At 43.5% G+C, this 16,239-nt stretch overlaps 1 protein-coding gene across 6 annotated transcripts in view; it reads right to left on the reverse strand.

Moving 5' to 3' along the window:
* The window catches only part of edc4 (enhancer of mRNA decapping 4), a 46,146-nt gene extending 30,631 nt beyond the window's left edge, over window positions 1-15,515 (reverse strand). For all 6 annotated transcript variants that reach the window (XM_080737756.1, XM_080737753.1, XM_080737755.1 and 3 more), the window contains exons 1-15: window positions 15,345-15,515; window positions 10,676-10,841; window positions 10,119-10,230; window positions 9,487-9,586; window positions 9,017-9,203; window positions 7,335-7,482; window positions 6,715-6,819; window positions 6,031-6,143; window positions 5,440-5,523; window positions 5,193-5,288; window positions 3,112-3,208; window positions 1,796-1,976; window positions 1,314-1,380; window positions 1,046-1,137; window positions 359-546 (exon numbers count right to left, since the gene is read on the reverse strand). In XM_080737756.1, coding sequence (XP_080593882.1) covers window positions 359-546; window positions 1,046-1,137; window positions 1,314-1,380; window positions 1,796-1,976; window positions 3,112-3,208; window positions 5,193-5,288; window positions 5,440-5,523; window positions 6,031-6,143; window positions 6,715-6,819; window positions 7,335-7,482; window positions 9,017-9,203; window positions 9,487-9,586; window positions 10,119-10,230; window positions 10,676-10,841; window positions 15,345-15,432 — 1,824 coding nt within the window. In that variant the 5' untranslated portion in view covers window positions 15,433-15,515. The remainder of the gene's footprint in view (window positions 1-358; window positions 547-1,045; window positions 1,138-1,313; window positions 1,381-1,795; window positions 1,977-3,111; window positions 3,209-5,192; window positions 5,289-5,439; window positions 5,524-6,030; window positions 6,144-6,714; window positions 6,820-7,334; window positions 7,483-9,016; window positions 9,204-9,486; window positions 9,587-10,118; window positions 10,231-10,675; window positions 10,842-15,344) is intronic.
* Window positions 15,516-16,239: the final 724 nt, after the last annotated feature.

The following is a 16,239-nucleotide window of genomic DNA, read 5'->3' on the forward strand; positions in this document are numbered from 1 at the left end:
AGCAAAAACATAACATTTAAACTAAAATGAATTGAAAAGAACATTTCTGGTTACTGGCTGCTTGTAACCATGTCAACTAGTGTTAATACACACCAATACTACTATGTACTAGGCATAAAACAGCAACAAGACAAACAGACAAGAGGGTTATGACCTGTTGAGCACTACAGATGTTTAGAGGAAATGTGTTCATGTTGATTATGATTACCCAAATGCGTTTGGGTCCCCATCCGGAATCAATGGGGGTAAATTCATTGTAATCAATAAATTACTCCTTTGAGTGTTTGGAAGCACTTGTTTTCTGCAGCAAGAGAGCAAACTAAATGAGAGCTAAACCAGATATGGTGTGGGTTCATACCGAAGCGCTTGGCGTCATGAAGGCATCAGGGGTCATCAGCTTGGGCATTGCTGCGCTGGCTGCACCCGAGGCAGACAGGAAGTCAGTAGGAGCAGGAAGTGGTGGAATCTTCATCTTCAGATCATTCTCCGAGCCGTTGACGGACTCCTTGTCAGAGCTCTGGTCTGTCAGGTGATCTGAGAACCCTGCTGCAGACAGACAGTGGTAGCTCAAGGATTAGAGAGGTTGACTGGCTGGTGATTGGTAGAGTGCTGATTCAGAACCTGCTGGATAAATCTAGGTGAAGGAGGAGCAATGTCCTGTCTCTCTACAGATACTGATTGAAGTGTACTTGAGAAATGCACTTAGCGCTTGCAGAACTGCAGGGTAGCCCATAGTATATGGCTAATGAGTGTGATTATATTGTGGCAGTAGGCAAGATGCTGTGGCCTGGCATAATTTAGAGGTTTATTATAGCACTCAATCAGGCCCTAAATCAAAATCAGTCACAATAATATTGTGGGTTTCTCTCATTCAATAACACTTCTAGCATATCACTTGACATAAGGAGTTTACGCCTATCACAGTTGTAGGCTATTAGCTTAAATATTTCTCTCGTTTAACACAAAAACCCTTCTTACTGAGTGAGTGAGTGAGTGAGTGAGTGAGTGTCACCAGTGCATGCATAGTAAAAGGAGGAGAATATACCAAAGCCATCCTGGGAGTCAGAATGGGGCAAGAAAAGGGCAGAATTGGAATCCATGTTGGGCTGAAACCAAATCTGGACATCCTGCAGAGATCTGAAAATATATCATGATCATCAGGAATATTGTCATGAGGAGAGAATGATTTCCTCAACAAAATTATACATTTATATTTAGTAAACAGTTTCATTAATGTGTAGTTTTTTCTTCTTCAAACCCTGCCAATGTAATTTCACCACTGGAGAATCATCAAATATGGCAGGGAAACTCACTTGGTGTGGACACAGTAGAGTTTAATCTGGATCCCAGACTTGGACTCCATAGGCCCCTGGTTGCCCTCTAGAGGTATACACAAGAACAACAGGGTAAACGCAGTGTTCAAGGTTCTCCAAATAGATCACCAAATGAGTAATAATGACGGGTGGCATTGGTAAATGATGATTTTGTCAAGATAAGTTTTTCAGACATCTAAAACATGTCACCACATGATGACAAGAAATAAACGCAAGATGAAAAATAAAGACATTTATAATTTAAAGACATAGATTTAATATAAACCTTTTAAGATTTTTTCTTTTTTTTAATTTAAGATGTCGCATATTATGTAGCCTATGTGATCAGTACGAATGTACCATTAATTATGGCTCGATTGACAAATCTCACATGGAGTTGAGAGGTCTGATGAAATCAGGTGTACTGTATATGAACATAGGTAGACTGCAGTACAGAGTTGAATGGTTTAGGGTTTGTGTACCTGTGGTCATGCTCTCGCTCTCCTCCTCTGCAGGCAGGACCTCAGTGTGTCGCAGTCTGCTGTGTGTCACCTCCTGGACCCCGAAGCTGAGCACGGGATGGGTCAACAAGAACTCAGACACTGCTGTGAAACTGGCCTGGCCTTTCTCCTGGTCCTGGTGGAGCTCCATCACGTAAAGAACCTGGGAGAAAGGAGGCAGGGTGATAAGTGTGTGGTGAGAGATGTGATCCAGTGGTAGCGGGATACTTGAAAGAAATAATATAATCAAATCTTTCTGTGCTAGGAAATGCTATGTTGATTCTATAACCACACGATTATTGACAAGTGACAACAGACAGCTATAAACTAGCAGATCCTAGGATGAAAAGACATCTTGGCAAAGATTTGGCAAGATGTCTGAATGAAGCTTATGAAAAGTAGCTGTTTCCATCAACCAGTTTTTATGCACACTTTGGAAAAATGCAAAAGTCCTGAATGCAAACAAAAATAATCCAAAAAACGAATCTTGATATAATACACAAACGTTTTTTACACTTGAGATCATACGCTCATACTTTTGCCCGAATGTGTTCTTACATAGAAAGCATAAACTCACATGACTATAAATTTTGCACAATTGTAACTTGCGAATAAATAGAGGTTGTCAAAAAAACATTGATGTGGAATGGTTATTGTGAAATAACATACCAGTGAAAGATTATATCCAAAATAACTCAGGTGACAGGTTGTTCCAAATAAAATCCATAGGCCTAATATGGTTGGGCAAAACTGGGCAGAACTGATAATCTATGTGTGATTCATCATGAAAAGTATTTCCATTTCCAGACTGCCTGATTAACTTGACTCCACTCTGGAGACATTTCTCCACTTGACTGGAGAAATAGTGCAGCCAACTGCTTAGATCATGAACCATCTCCTAATATCACATAATAGTAGATGAATGGGGTGGCGATAGCCAAGTGGTTAAGGCTTGTGCCACATAGGCTCTGATGCCTGATAGCAAGTCAGGAGTTCCGATTCCTGAGCCCGGTTGACTTTGCCAAACAATATATATATTTAAAAAATACACAATAGTATCTTTTGCAGATTTTATGAAAATTCAGTTAATATTTGCGATAAAAAGCATTGCAAACTAATGTAATTCATTTTAATACTGCACATGGTATTTGAAGACCGGGGGTAACAGTTTGAGAAGGATTTATAAATGTATGACAGCAGGTGTGAAATGTTAGACAACACCTACATTCACATAATGGACATAGATACGTTTTCAGTGTTGCATTATAACAATACAGAAACAGTGTTGTGCTGCTGACCTTCCTCTGTACGTCTGTGAGGATGAGGCACTCAGCAGACAGGTCCAGACTGGCCTTCAGACTGGGCTGAACCGAGTTGAATGGATCGGGAGAGAATCTAGAAACAGAAAAGGAGAGGAACCTCACTGATGATACTTGGTCTTGTTTAACAAAAACACTGCAGGTTTAGTCTGAGTTGAATGAGATGTTCTCAAGAGTCGAATCTCCAACGAAGGATTGCTTCCTTCAGAGGGGTGTACTGTATAGTTCAGTGGTCATTAAGTTTGCTGCGAGTTGTCGTAAATCACCTGGGAACATATCGACCGTGAGCCTAGGCCCCTCGCACTGTGGTGGAATGCAGTGTGTTTGCTACTGGGAACCGTCACTCAGTGGCAGACTTCAAAACAAATCAACTTTGAAACTCAGTTTATTAGTGGTTTCCAAACTTTTTAGCTTGAGACCCAAAAGAGAAATTAGACACTTGCCTGGGACACAAACTAGTGAAAATATCAGGCATAAATGGACACAGGGGTCCTATGACAACAGGTATTATGGGGTTTGCACAGGGGTTAAAGCAAAAAAAAATCCCGAGACGGAAATGTATTTTACCCCCCCCCCTCCTGGTCCTGGTTCTCTCACTGTTTGACACCAGGACCTGAACGGCTTTCCCGTCAACCTTTTCATCCAGCCAAGCCCACCTCCATTTGTTTTTGACCGCACTGAGCACATCCGAGCCTTATTGTCGCTGGCTCCACCCAGAACTCATGTGCAATTCCAAATAACGCGTCGCTGACTGAACCGATGCCACACGTGGGTAATGTTATGAGAGAAACACTGCGATGCAGTGGAGAAATCTCCGCCTATTGCCATGAACACCAATCATTCATGATACGAGGCTAATCGGTACCAATGAAACACCACCCCGAAGTATTTCATTAGCATCTGTATGGATCACTTTTGTGAGTGACAAATAAATCCCCTCGAATCTCTGATTTGCAAACATAACAAGTGTTCCGTTGCTTATTTTAATGCAGAGAACGTAAGCAAACCATAGATAGACTGTAGGAAGCAAACGCGTATTGTCAATTACTGCTGCCCCCTGTAAACACATATTTAGATAGTATATCCTACCTGCTGTTTGGTTACATGTAAAACTCCAGTGACTTCATCTTTTGACACTGCCATCCATCCATACATTACAGACAGAGCGACATCTCATTCCTTTGCAGCGTGATATAATAACACCACCACTCATCTATTGGAATTCAGCGTAGGTCCAAAAAGTTTAACAAACTTCCAAACGGTGTACATCGTTTAAGCCACAGGAGCATGGTTTTCTATCATAAAATATGAACTTTAGCCAAACTATTGCGAGTAATCCAAGTGATGTTTTGTTTATCCAACAGCATGCATCGTCGCAGTTAGCTTACAGCAGCAACAAGTAGCTACAGAGGCATTTCCTCTCAGTGTAGGGCGGATTTCAAAATAAGAGCCTAACGTAATCCGATCAAGTCAAGTCAAGTCACGTCAACTGGTTTTATTTTTAAGTCTACTTACAGGAAGTAGTTGATCTAAATTAGAACTACATGACACACCAGCAAGTCTACCGCACCACAGTAGTAACTGATGCTATTATAATTAGCGCAGACGGTTCAGCTTTTTTTCTTTTTTTCCGAAACTTCTCTGATCTCATAAATAGCCCCTAGGGAATCCTCAAGACGGAAATCCGTCCCCAGGACGGAGAACTTTAACCCCTGGGTTTGCATTAAAGGGCGGGGCATTCATTCCCTATTTACATCGTTCCCGAGTAGGCCGGTCTCCGACTAGACGCTCGGCCGCCCGAAGTGATTCAGAAGACACCATGCCATTGGTGTTAACACACCAGCATCAGATCACTGCACATTTGTACTTTGTTTTATATGATTTGTTTGATCTTAACCTTTGTTAAGATTATGGTGATTAGTATTATTGCCATCACCTGTGTGCCGGCATTGCAGTTTAAGTGCAGATTAGTTTGGGCAAAGTGGTGCACCCTTTCTGGGTACATTTCTTGATTGTAACAACAAAGACACAGAAGTTATAGAGAATGATGATGCACTAACCTAATTGTTTGCAAGCAGGTCCATGAAACTGTGCACCACATCTTTAACTCCTGGTTCTGATCCGCTCCAGTTATTAAGAACCGCCAGAATGGAACACTACAGAGAGGAGAATAAGGGCGAAAGGGAGAGAGGGAGAGAGAGGGCGAAAGGGGGAGGGAGGGGAGAGAGAGAGAGAAATCAGACTGATTTAGTTTCAAGGGACTTCATAAGTCACGCGTTTGCTTAGAGAATAGTTGTGTGTACTCACTCAGGGTCCTGCTTCTTATGATTGTCACAGAACAGTAAGCAGGATAGAGGACGTCCTCCATGAGGCGTCCACTCATGGAGACACCTGGAGGAAGTTAAGAGGATGGAGATGGAAATAAATAACCTTTTAGGAGAAAATGAGATCTAGGCCTGTAGTTTGAGAGCACAGCAGTGCAATTGGCACAGGTCTTGCCAACAGGGCCTATTGAAACTGGACAATCCATAACAAGGACAAGTCTTTTGCAGGCATGAAAGATTTTACAGTTGTTATAACAAATTCATACCAGAAATGTAGTATATTGCTTATTGTCTTATTCTGTGCAATTGGAAGCAAGATGTTCCACAACAGCAATGGTGGCAATAACGTTAGTGGATAGAATGTTGCTAACTTGTTATTGAAGCCATTTTGAAAAGACTCCAAAGATTAATTCAAGAAATTCATGATGTTCAAAAACCAACAGTGAAATAGGAAATTCATCACCAATAGTGTGGGTTAGCTTATTTTTGTGGAGAATGTACATTTGCAGCGTGGTGTGCAGTAAGTGTAAATGTCAAAAAAGATAAGGTTGCTGAACAGTTTGTTTTTGTTTACCTGGGCTGGTCCTGTCCTCCTTCTATGTAAATTTGCCAGAACTTGACGTATCCGTCATGGCTAGCTGTAGCGAGTACTGTCCCGTCAGGAGACAGAGCTCCTTCACTGACTCGCTAGAGGGACAGAAATATCAAACACCTGTTATTTTAACATGACAAACAATGACATGGCTTAACTATGCAATTGAAAATGTTGCCAGAAAGTTTGATTGGTCTGCTTTTGTGGGTACAGAGATAAAGAGCTAGAGAAACCCTGTTCTAGATGGCTAGGCCCCGTCGGTGCCACACTATATATGCCTCTGTGTCGTTAGCCAGATAGCAATCAAAACACTTAAGCTAGTTAACCACAACTGCTATTAGGAGGTATTATTTTAAGTACGAGGGTAAGGGCCAGTTACATAGATAGGCATAGACCCATTGCACCCATTGTTGGTTAAAATCACAGCTACGAATCTTTAAAATTCTGCATGGCATGTGTAATTACATAGAGCCTTCAAATCCATTACTTTATCATATTTATCCAATCCCATGGGATCAGAGACAGATTCCATCTTTTTAGAGATTACTCCTAAAATAACATTAACCAAGTTATTCTGCTCCATTAGGTCAAGAGAGCTGCCTTCAGCTAATAAGAAAACCCCTGGGATATCAAGACGCCACAAATGTTCCATGTCATCCTACGTACCTGGGTGTGTCCCTTAACTATGATGAGGCCCTCCTTCAGGTCTGAAGCATCAACAGGCCAACTGCTGTTGTTGGCACGCAGGACCTCAAGGTCCCACACCTCCGCCTGGAGGAAGATGAGGAGCCAACAGGTCAGAGGTACATACAGGCAGAGAAGTGGAACGGAAAACCATAATGAGGGAGGCAAAATGAAATACACGCTACAAGGAGGCACAGAGGTTGACACAGCTAATCTACAAGCTCATGACGTTTAAATTTCAGCTCATTTCAAGCTTTCCCAGTAGAAACAACTTTGCGACTATTTAACTCTACAGGCAGGCGTGTAGGTGAAATGAGCACGGCTGCATTCCATGGTCCCACCTGTGATAAAACAAAAGAAACACCACCTATTGTCACCTGTGCTGCGGTTCCCTAGTCCCTTAAACAGACATGTGAAAACATGAGAATGTAGAACATAAGCTGTACTTGCCCAATAGACTCTCAGACCATAGTGTCAACCTCTGCAATGGCATGTCATGTAGACAGAAATCAATAGCTTTAGAAGGACTGAAAAAACGTGGACTAGAAGAGGTTAAATCCTCCTCAAAGGTGTTCCCAGCTGAACAGAAAAACATCAGATACCTTGTCATCGTGTAGAAGGGCCAGGGTCTGGCTGGCATCATCTTGGTTGTCCTCATTGTCCTCCACTATGAAAGGACACCAGATAAGGCGGCGGTGGGAGTTCAGAGGAGTGTCCTCTGGCCTGCGAATGTGGACCACAACCTGGTCACTGTGGGGGTAGAAGTTAAGGATGGTGGTGGATGAAAGGGTTCAAGTCTCAAAGACCTGACACTAAAGACAATCTCAGGTCATTGCAATCACAACAATCATACTGATAGTAATATAACTTTGTACAAAAGACGTGCAACCATGATGATCAATAGACATTTAGGGCGGATTCACACTGCGGTCTCGGGAACGTTCTCGAGGCTATTTGGCAGATGTTTTGACAGTGTGAAGCCTGCGGTTTTCCTCAGAAACGGATCAACGCAACCAGCTGCATGGTGCGTCCTCGAGAACGGTGCACTGCAGTGTGAAATTACCGTCCACAAAAACGGAACGTGACCTCATATAAAGTCGACGAGTCAGGCATTGCCACAAATAAACACTGGGTAACAGTTGTCGACATGGCCTGGTCTAACAGAGAGATTGCTTGCTTGTAGGGCTGTCTTCTAAAATTCGACGAATCGACGCGTCGTTTTAAGCCCCGCGAATCGACGCCAATTGTTTGAGTCGAGGAGTCGAAAATGGATATATTTTTATATCACCAGTTAGCCTACTACTGCGGTGCGCTGGACTGGTGTCATGTACTTCCAATTGAGAGAAGTAGCAATTGGCGAACAGTTATTTATTGTCTCGCACCAGCGCACTGAGCGCAGGTGTGAAAGTGAGACGGAACGGCCAGAACCGCCGCTCCGTTAAAACATTCGGAGCCGGGACGGTGCTCTGTTAAGAGGAAGAAGCAAGCTGTCAAAATCCCATGTCCAAACGCAAGTAAACAATCTAGCCTACTAATGTCAGATTAACATACACAGCTACTAGTTACATTTTCTAATTAAGTGCTTCTGAATTGTTCCAGTGTTTTTGTAATCCAAATGCTGTTTGTGTTTTGCGGCCTGTGTCCATGACATGTCCACACTGCTAGCTCTCGTCCATGAGCTGTGCCTCCCCCATCCGTTTTTTCTGATACCGTTCTCGACACTGACTCATTGCTCTGTGTCCCGCGACTGCGGACTGGATCCCATCGTTCATTTAAAAGAGCAGTTCAAGAGAGCCGAACGTCTGTATTCACCGGCGAGGCACTATGTGCATACCGCCACCTATAGGATCGGGATGTATAGTGCTAGTGTTCTCCAGGGAGGCCATAATCTCTGCCAATGTGAATGCTGGCCTGCATGAACCAGCAACCGTTTTCAGAAACAGTTCTAATCAAACGGATTGCAGTGTGAATCCGCCCATAGAGTACACGTGTGTATACACTCTTTGTGGTCTCCCATTAAAAAAAACGAAGCTTGGTCAATGTGACCCTGTGTGTACAACAAACTGATCAAGATGTACGCCGTGCTTCAGAGCCCGACATTTAGTGGGCGTACAACAAACTTTGAGCGCTTTGTGCCAAGATGTAGGTCACGCTTCATGTCCCTGACAAAGCCAGATGTTGGAGCTTAGCTCCTTCCAGGAGCACCGGACACACACACGCGCACACACACACACACACACACACACAAAATCGATAGCCTTCTATTATGGTCATAGCAGGATACAATATCTTGTTGCTGGAGCAGGTAATCTGCCAAACCACCAGGTTGCCAGCTTCATCAACACAGCCCAGCAAGGATGAGTCGAGGTGGGCAAAGGCCAGGTCTGTGACAGCGCCGGTGAAGCCCTTCAGCAGGGAGCGTTCAGCAGACTCCAGGCTCAGCACACGAATCATTGCATGGTTGTTGGCACCTAAAGGTTCATGGTCATTTTGAGAATTTAATTAAAAAGACAGACTTGTCTACAATATATGCATTTAATACTGTATGTGTAAGTTATCTTTTACAGCACTGGATATAGATATTTCCGCCCCTTGGGATAACAATGAAGAACATTTTCAAGACATTTGTAATACTTTCATATTTATTGAAGCCAGGTGGGATGTAAAATAACACATTTATAATATGCAGTTTTCTTTAAAAGGGCTTACGTCATGAAATGTAACTTTTTCTTAGTTTCCAGGAGCCTCACTCACCTCTGATGGCATATGCCAGGAAGGAGTTAGACACAGCTATCAGGTTGCCATAGTAATACTTGTGCTCCCAGTCATACTTGGCAACAGGCTGAATCTTCACCTGCAGTGAACAAAAATCCACAATTAAAGCAAACCAATAGGCCTCAAGTCTCAGCTTTGGATAATTTGAGTGAAGGTTAAATGGGAGCTAAATTAATAGAGGAAGCCATGACTGTTGCTTATGACATGAGGATAAAGAAAGGCCAATCTTAACTGCCTATCCACAAGTTTCCAACATCCCATCGTGCATTGCGCAGAAATTGGACGGAGCTTCCGGCGCCGCAGCCGAGTGTTATCTACAAGCTCACACCGGCTGCATCTGCGACGCGAGCTTGTATGTCTGCTGTTAACCGGAAGTGTGGTGCAGTGTGGTGCAAAACATTCTCCAGTAAATTCCCGCGGAAAGAGGTGGATAGGGGAGCACGTAGTTCCAAAAGTGCATTGAAACCTGCATTATAACACAACTTCCTCTGTCATATACCTTCATCTTAACCGTCTTATCTTTTGCTGTTGGATGTCTATCATATCCTCTAGCTGAACAAAACACTTAGAATGGACAGCATAAATAAACAACAAAAACTGAACCGTCTTACCTTGCTGCTACCTCGAGCTTTACTGTCAATACTGGAGTCTCGACTGGCCACAATCTCCACATTTTTGGAGACAATGGAGATACAGGTGGATCCGTCATCACCAGAAAGGCAGCTTAAGTTGAAAATAAACACACACACACACACACACACACACACACACACACACACACACACACACACACACACACACACACACACACACACACACACACACACACACACACACACACACACACACACACACACACACACACACACACACACACACACACACACACACACACGAGTTCTATTGTGGACTAAATAAAGGCTAAGGCCAGCATAATTTATAGCCTACAAGAATTCAGAGACTAGAACAACACACAAATCACAATGTGGTGTTCAGTGGCAAATAGAACAAGCTGGCTGCTTGTGTGAAGGTCCTAAGTGCGGTGATAATGGCCTCATTTAGGCCTATTGAAAATAGCAAACTTTATATACCTCACCAATAGCAACAGAAATGCGTCACAAGAACAGTCGGTTGGAATTTGTTATGACATCATTTGACATTAACTCACATTATCTGACTCTCCTGACTGTTGGTTAAGTCTGATGCACTGGGACAAGAGGATTCAGCCATGATTGACCTGTCCCCACTACCCAGCAGGCCGGCTGCTCCCAGTCCCAGCAGCCCATTTAACTCTCCATTAAAGGAAGGTTTTCTCTGGTTGTTGCTTGACTGCTCTGTGAAAAGAAAGACATGTAAGGGTTAGGTTATAGAACAAATTAACAGCACACCCCACCACACCACACTCACAAGTCACAATGTTACATTTTAAATAATATCTGAACTTCTGAATCAGACTTAAGTCAGGAGACTTACTAAAGGAACTTGAAATTGTATACCCCTACAAAGATGACACAGTTACTGTATGTGCTTATCGTGTGTGTATGGTGAAGCATCAAATGTACATCTGTGTGTAGAATTGGAACCACATTCTGTGGTCAAAAAGCCACAGAGTATGATGAAGCATAGAGATATGTTGTATTTAGTGAAACCTATCTTATTTCCTTCCGCTTTCTGTTCTTGGACAGTTTCTTGCTTAGATTATATATTTTTTATCCAATGTATTCAGTTTCATTAAACCAATGTTTGAAACTGTTATTACGTTTTGTTTTGAAAATGTCTTTCACTTTCACTTTTCAAATAGTGTAAGCAAAATCGAAGTTTCTTTTTCTTTCACTGTTTACAGTTTTGTTAAACTGTGTTAATACATTTTGTTTTTAAACCTTAGTTAGTGGGCCCCACTGGCCTAATAGTCCAGGACAGGTGCATACTCTGCCATAAACCTGTCAGAGCTCTGAGGTCATCCGAGTCCGACCAATCATTATACTGGCTTTACCAAGTACCAGTGAAAACCAGGGGTGACCAACCGTGCCTGTCCAGTGGCTTGGCTTTTAAACACAGCTGAGCTTAATTTAAATTTACAAGTGCTCCAATTGTTACACTTCCTTATGGTGACACATTTCCTTGTGAAACGGGCCATCGTCTTAGGTTTTTTTTCGTGCCAATCAGTCTAAAAGAGCCAGATTTTGCACAGATACTGTATATTCCAGGGCATGCTCTAATGATTTAGCTAGGGCGCCCGAGTTGTGACTTTTGGGGTCGTCAGCAGCCAAATCAAGTTGGGCTCCCATCAACTTTCTATACAGGAGGAAAATACTCAGAAAAGAATCTGCTTGCTTTAAGTAGGATGTGAGGGGTCGTCTAACTAGGTGTTTGTCATGATCCATTGCAAGCATTTGTTTTGCACGAAAAAACATTCCTTGGGCTATAAATGGCCCCACAAAACGCCCACAAAACAATGGTTTAGTGATGAGTCATCACTTTTCAGTGTTACATCTGTGCAGAATTTGGCGCTTTTAGACTGATTAGCACGAAATTAACATTCTATCTCCCTAAGGCCTCCGACTACCAAGAAGGCAGGACATAGTGCTGGGAGGAATGTCAAAAAGTAGGCGGGCAATAACTCATTGAAGATATTAATATGCAAAAACAGGCAGGCTGTAGCGTCGCTCCCATAGACTGTCCGTGGCTTGTAGGCCAGTGCGAGACATTAGTTCCGCTGTGTGGAGAGGACGGACGGGGAGGCGGGAGCCACACGAACCAGCGCAGTTAACGGTGGCTCGTAGTTGAAGTTGATTGACAGAGCGAACTGTCAATCATTCTGACCTCATGAATTATTAAGTAGAGTCAACATACGTCATCACGTGACGTTTGTGTTTAGGGCAAGTACCGGTAACTGGAGTCGAGTCTGCTGCGCAGATGGGCGCAGATGGGCGTGGCGTACGGTCTTCGAATGGGCGTAGCGTGATGGGCGTGGGAAAAGCTGCCACGAGCCTATAGCCAGCAGCTCGCCGTTCGGCTCCCACTCCCACTCTCGCAGTTTCTACCGTAATTACACAACTTAATGCGCAGCGAATTTTGGACGGGGGTCGGGGGCTCATTTTACCGGGGGTCCGCTCACTATCCTGACGGGCCGCTGTTCCGACTAGCGTCGGCAGGTTAGTTACTGAGGTACGGTTACTGAGGTTAAGTTTAGGGTTAGGGGTAGAGTTAGGGTTAGTTTTAGTGTCGGCGACGAGTGGCACGCGTGCCGTGGACCACCTCCAGGGACCCCTGGCTATATAACAGGGGGACATGCGGATATAAGAGAACCAGGGACACGGGACGGCCGCCGTTCCACTCCTATCCGAAGTGGGCTGCAGAGGCGGCGGTCCTCCGCAGCGGCGCGACCACATTTGCGTCCCCCGGAGCGATGTCCCCGGGCGCCGTCCGTGAGCCACCCCGTTAGAAGGGTCTTTTTTCCGGCTACACTGGGTGTAGCGCGGCGCGGCCAGGGGGTCCCCGGAGCTCCGCGATACCTCCAGGTGTCCCCGGAGGGCGGAGGTGGTCCGCGATACGAGCCACTCAGCCGTCCCACTCCGATGCTCCAAAGTCGGATAGTAGTGGAACGGCTGCCGCCCCGTGCCCCTGGTTCTCTCTCTATATATATCCCCTGTTATATCGCCAGGGCAGGGGTAACTGGAGGCAGTCCGCGGCCGAGACCCCAAACTCAAAGACGGATGCGAGTGGAGCGGCGAGCCGCTGGTTCTCTCTCTCTCTCTCCCAACACTATCGAAGACCTTTCCCACACAAGTAACTCCCATATCATCGTTAACTCCCAACTCCCAAGTAACGCCCAATCTGCGCAGCAGCACAGAATTCGCCGCCATCTTTAGCCTCCAGTTACTCCTGTCTCGTTTAGGGGCTGTACTTAGGGCTTTAATTGTTTTGTTATAATACACTCTTAGGGCTGTAATTGTTTTGTTATAATACACTTTTTTTTTGGCATCCTGTGTTAGGTATGGCCATATCACTACAGAATACAGATATGCTCTAAAAGTGTGAAAAACATATTTTTCATTTCACTGCATCTTTAAATGTTATCACATTTCCCATCTTTAAATGTGTACATACTGTAGGTGAACAAGTATAAGACTCTCTCTGTATGCGTGTGTGTGTGTGTGTGTGTGTGTGTGTGTGTGTGTGTGTGTGTGTGTGTGTGTGTGTGTGTGTCCTGCACATGTGGATAACTGAATACATGTTCTATACATACACGTATCATATGTACATATACAATACATTTGTTTTATGCTTGTGTTTATACGCTCACTTTGAATGTATTGCTTTGCTTTTTACCTACATGTTTTAGAGTGCTCTATAAATAAAGTTTGATTTGAAAGTTAACAGGTTATTGCAATCTGTATTAGCTGCCCTAATTTATAGCCTATTCTGCACCAAAGTCAAAGTTAATTTGTTTTGTTTCAAGGCAGTCTCTGTCACTGTTTTTAAAGTGCACCGACCTTGTGCGCAGTTATGAAGGCCCAGGCTATTTCCAGGTAGTACTACCAGGAGGAATATTTCCCTGAATGCACATTAATATGGCTTATTATTATCGAATAAAATTGCCTTTGCGACAAGAAAGCACACAGGCTGCACTGCACGTGGTTCAGTAATTATCACAGGCTGTGGGACAGTTTTAATTAGCTAGCGGCTATGTATTCACCATCACCAGTAGCTTTTGAACGTTCCCGCATTTAGACTGAGCCAAAAGCTAGCTGCGTAACGGCAAATACATTGACTTCGACCTGAAACAACCTTTAAACTGCGCCATGATCACAGCCAGGCAACAACTTTTAACTTGTTCAAAGGCAATTTGGCAGTGATGCGTGCAGGTCAAACAGTTAGCTGGCTACAGCTACTCTCTCATCCTTCGAGCGCTAGCTTGCCAGTGGCGTAAAGTAACTAAATACATTTACTTAGGTACTGTACTTATAAGTACAATTGAGGCATAGTTTTGTAATTTACTTGATTATTTCCAATTTTCAATACTTCATTATTTCCAATTTTCAATACTTACTTAAACTCCACTACATCTCAGAGGTAAATTTTATACTTTTACTCCACTACAAATATTTGAAAATGTTAGTTAGGCCTACTTACTAGTTACTTTTGAATATTATTATTATTATTACAATATATTAACCACTTCAGCCTAATATACATTTCGGCCATTTAAAAAAAATAGCAGATCTACATTTTTTGCTATTTTCAAAGGACTTTAATACATGTCATACACGTACAATTTTGAAATAGGACATTCTGCATAATGAGTACTTTTGGTACTTTTAAGACAAGTACATTTTGATACCAATACTTTTGTACTTTTACTCGAGTACATTTTTAATTCCGGAATATTACTTGTAGGGTATTTCTACACAATGCAGTATTGATACTTTTACTGAAATAAAACAGCTGTACTTTTTTCCACCACTGAGAACTAGCTTGCTCTCTTCTCCAGGCATGAGGCGCCTACTAAACGTTAACACGGCACGCTAGCCTCAGTGCTGCTAACCGTAGCATATTAGCAGCAATGCCGTATTAACACTGCTTGGTTACCATTATGGCTGGACCGCATACCTCGTCGCACGACCAGCTAAACGACAAATGCCACACATCTCAAAAGACAACAGTGTCGACACTTTTGTCAGTTGAAAATTAACGTTTCTCAAAGTGACAGGCTCGCGCGACTCCGTATAAATTAGCGTTTAGCCTAGCCATTTGGTTAGCATGTTGTTATTAGCCGATGATGCGGGCCTTGCCAGTCAGACGCAGTCGTCCCTTCTTGTCATTATCCAACTTACCGGTGCTGTTCCCCGGGCGGTCCAGCTTGAGAATGTCCCGAAGATGCTGGGTCGCACCCTCAATGTCAATGTTAGAATTAGACGCCATGGGTGAGGTAGGGAAGGGGGGAACTGGGCAGTTAGAAAGGGGAGAAAGTAATATCTTTTTTTTCCAGTGCGATGCAATCAGTGCTTCACTTCTTTCACCCCCAGCAACCGTCTAAACTTCCGCTGTCCGCACGATGTTTTCCTCCGACAGAAACATCAAAAGATCCCGTAGTTTTGTGAATCGTTAGTTCCTACCTGAACCTGGTTGTTTTCAGAAGCGTGCCCACTGAGCATTCACCAAAACTCTTCCAAATATCAATTTGCATTTATTTCGATCTGATCTCCCACTTAGGACAAAAAGTCATGGCTCTTCAGAGCGATTAGATTGCAGTTGTGAGTGAGATTAGGTGTGAGTGACTGCAACTTAAAGGAGTAGTTCACCCCCAAAATGATTTTTTCCCCCTATTGATTACTCATACCATGATGGAGACTTGAGTTCCATAATATTTTGTTTTTGTCACATTCCTTAGACAATAATTTGATCATAATAAATGTACCCCCATTGATTCCAGACATCTGGAATCAGTGGGGAGGTACATTTACTAAAATATTTTTTTTGTCCTAGGAATGGGACAAATACGAAAATCAAACCTCGGTTCGAAGTGGAGCGGTGAATTTGAGCAGCTGTACCCTATGTGAGTGAGTGAGTGAGTGTAAACTGTGCCTGTGAGTGAGTGGTGAGTGTGCCTGGCCTGCACAAAACAGCGCCCCTCCTTTAACTAGTGTGTTGTGTGTGGCCACTCAAGGTATTGCCCAGGCTACGGACACGGCCAGCCAGCCAGCCAGCCACCCAGCCAGCCACCCAGCC

Source organism: Nannobrachium achirus, assembly GCF_963921795.1.
Source record: "Nannobrachium achirus genome assembly, chromosome: 11".
NCBI lineage: Eukaryota > Metazoa > Chordata > Actinopteri > Myctophiformes > Myctophidae > Nannobrachium > Nannobrachium achirus.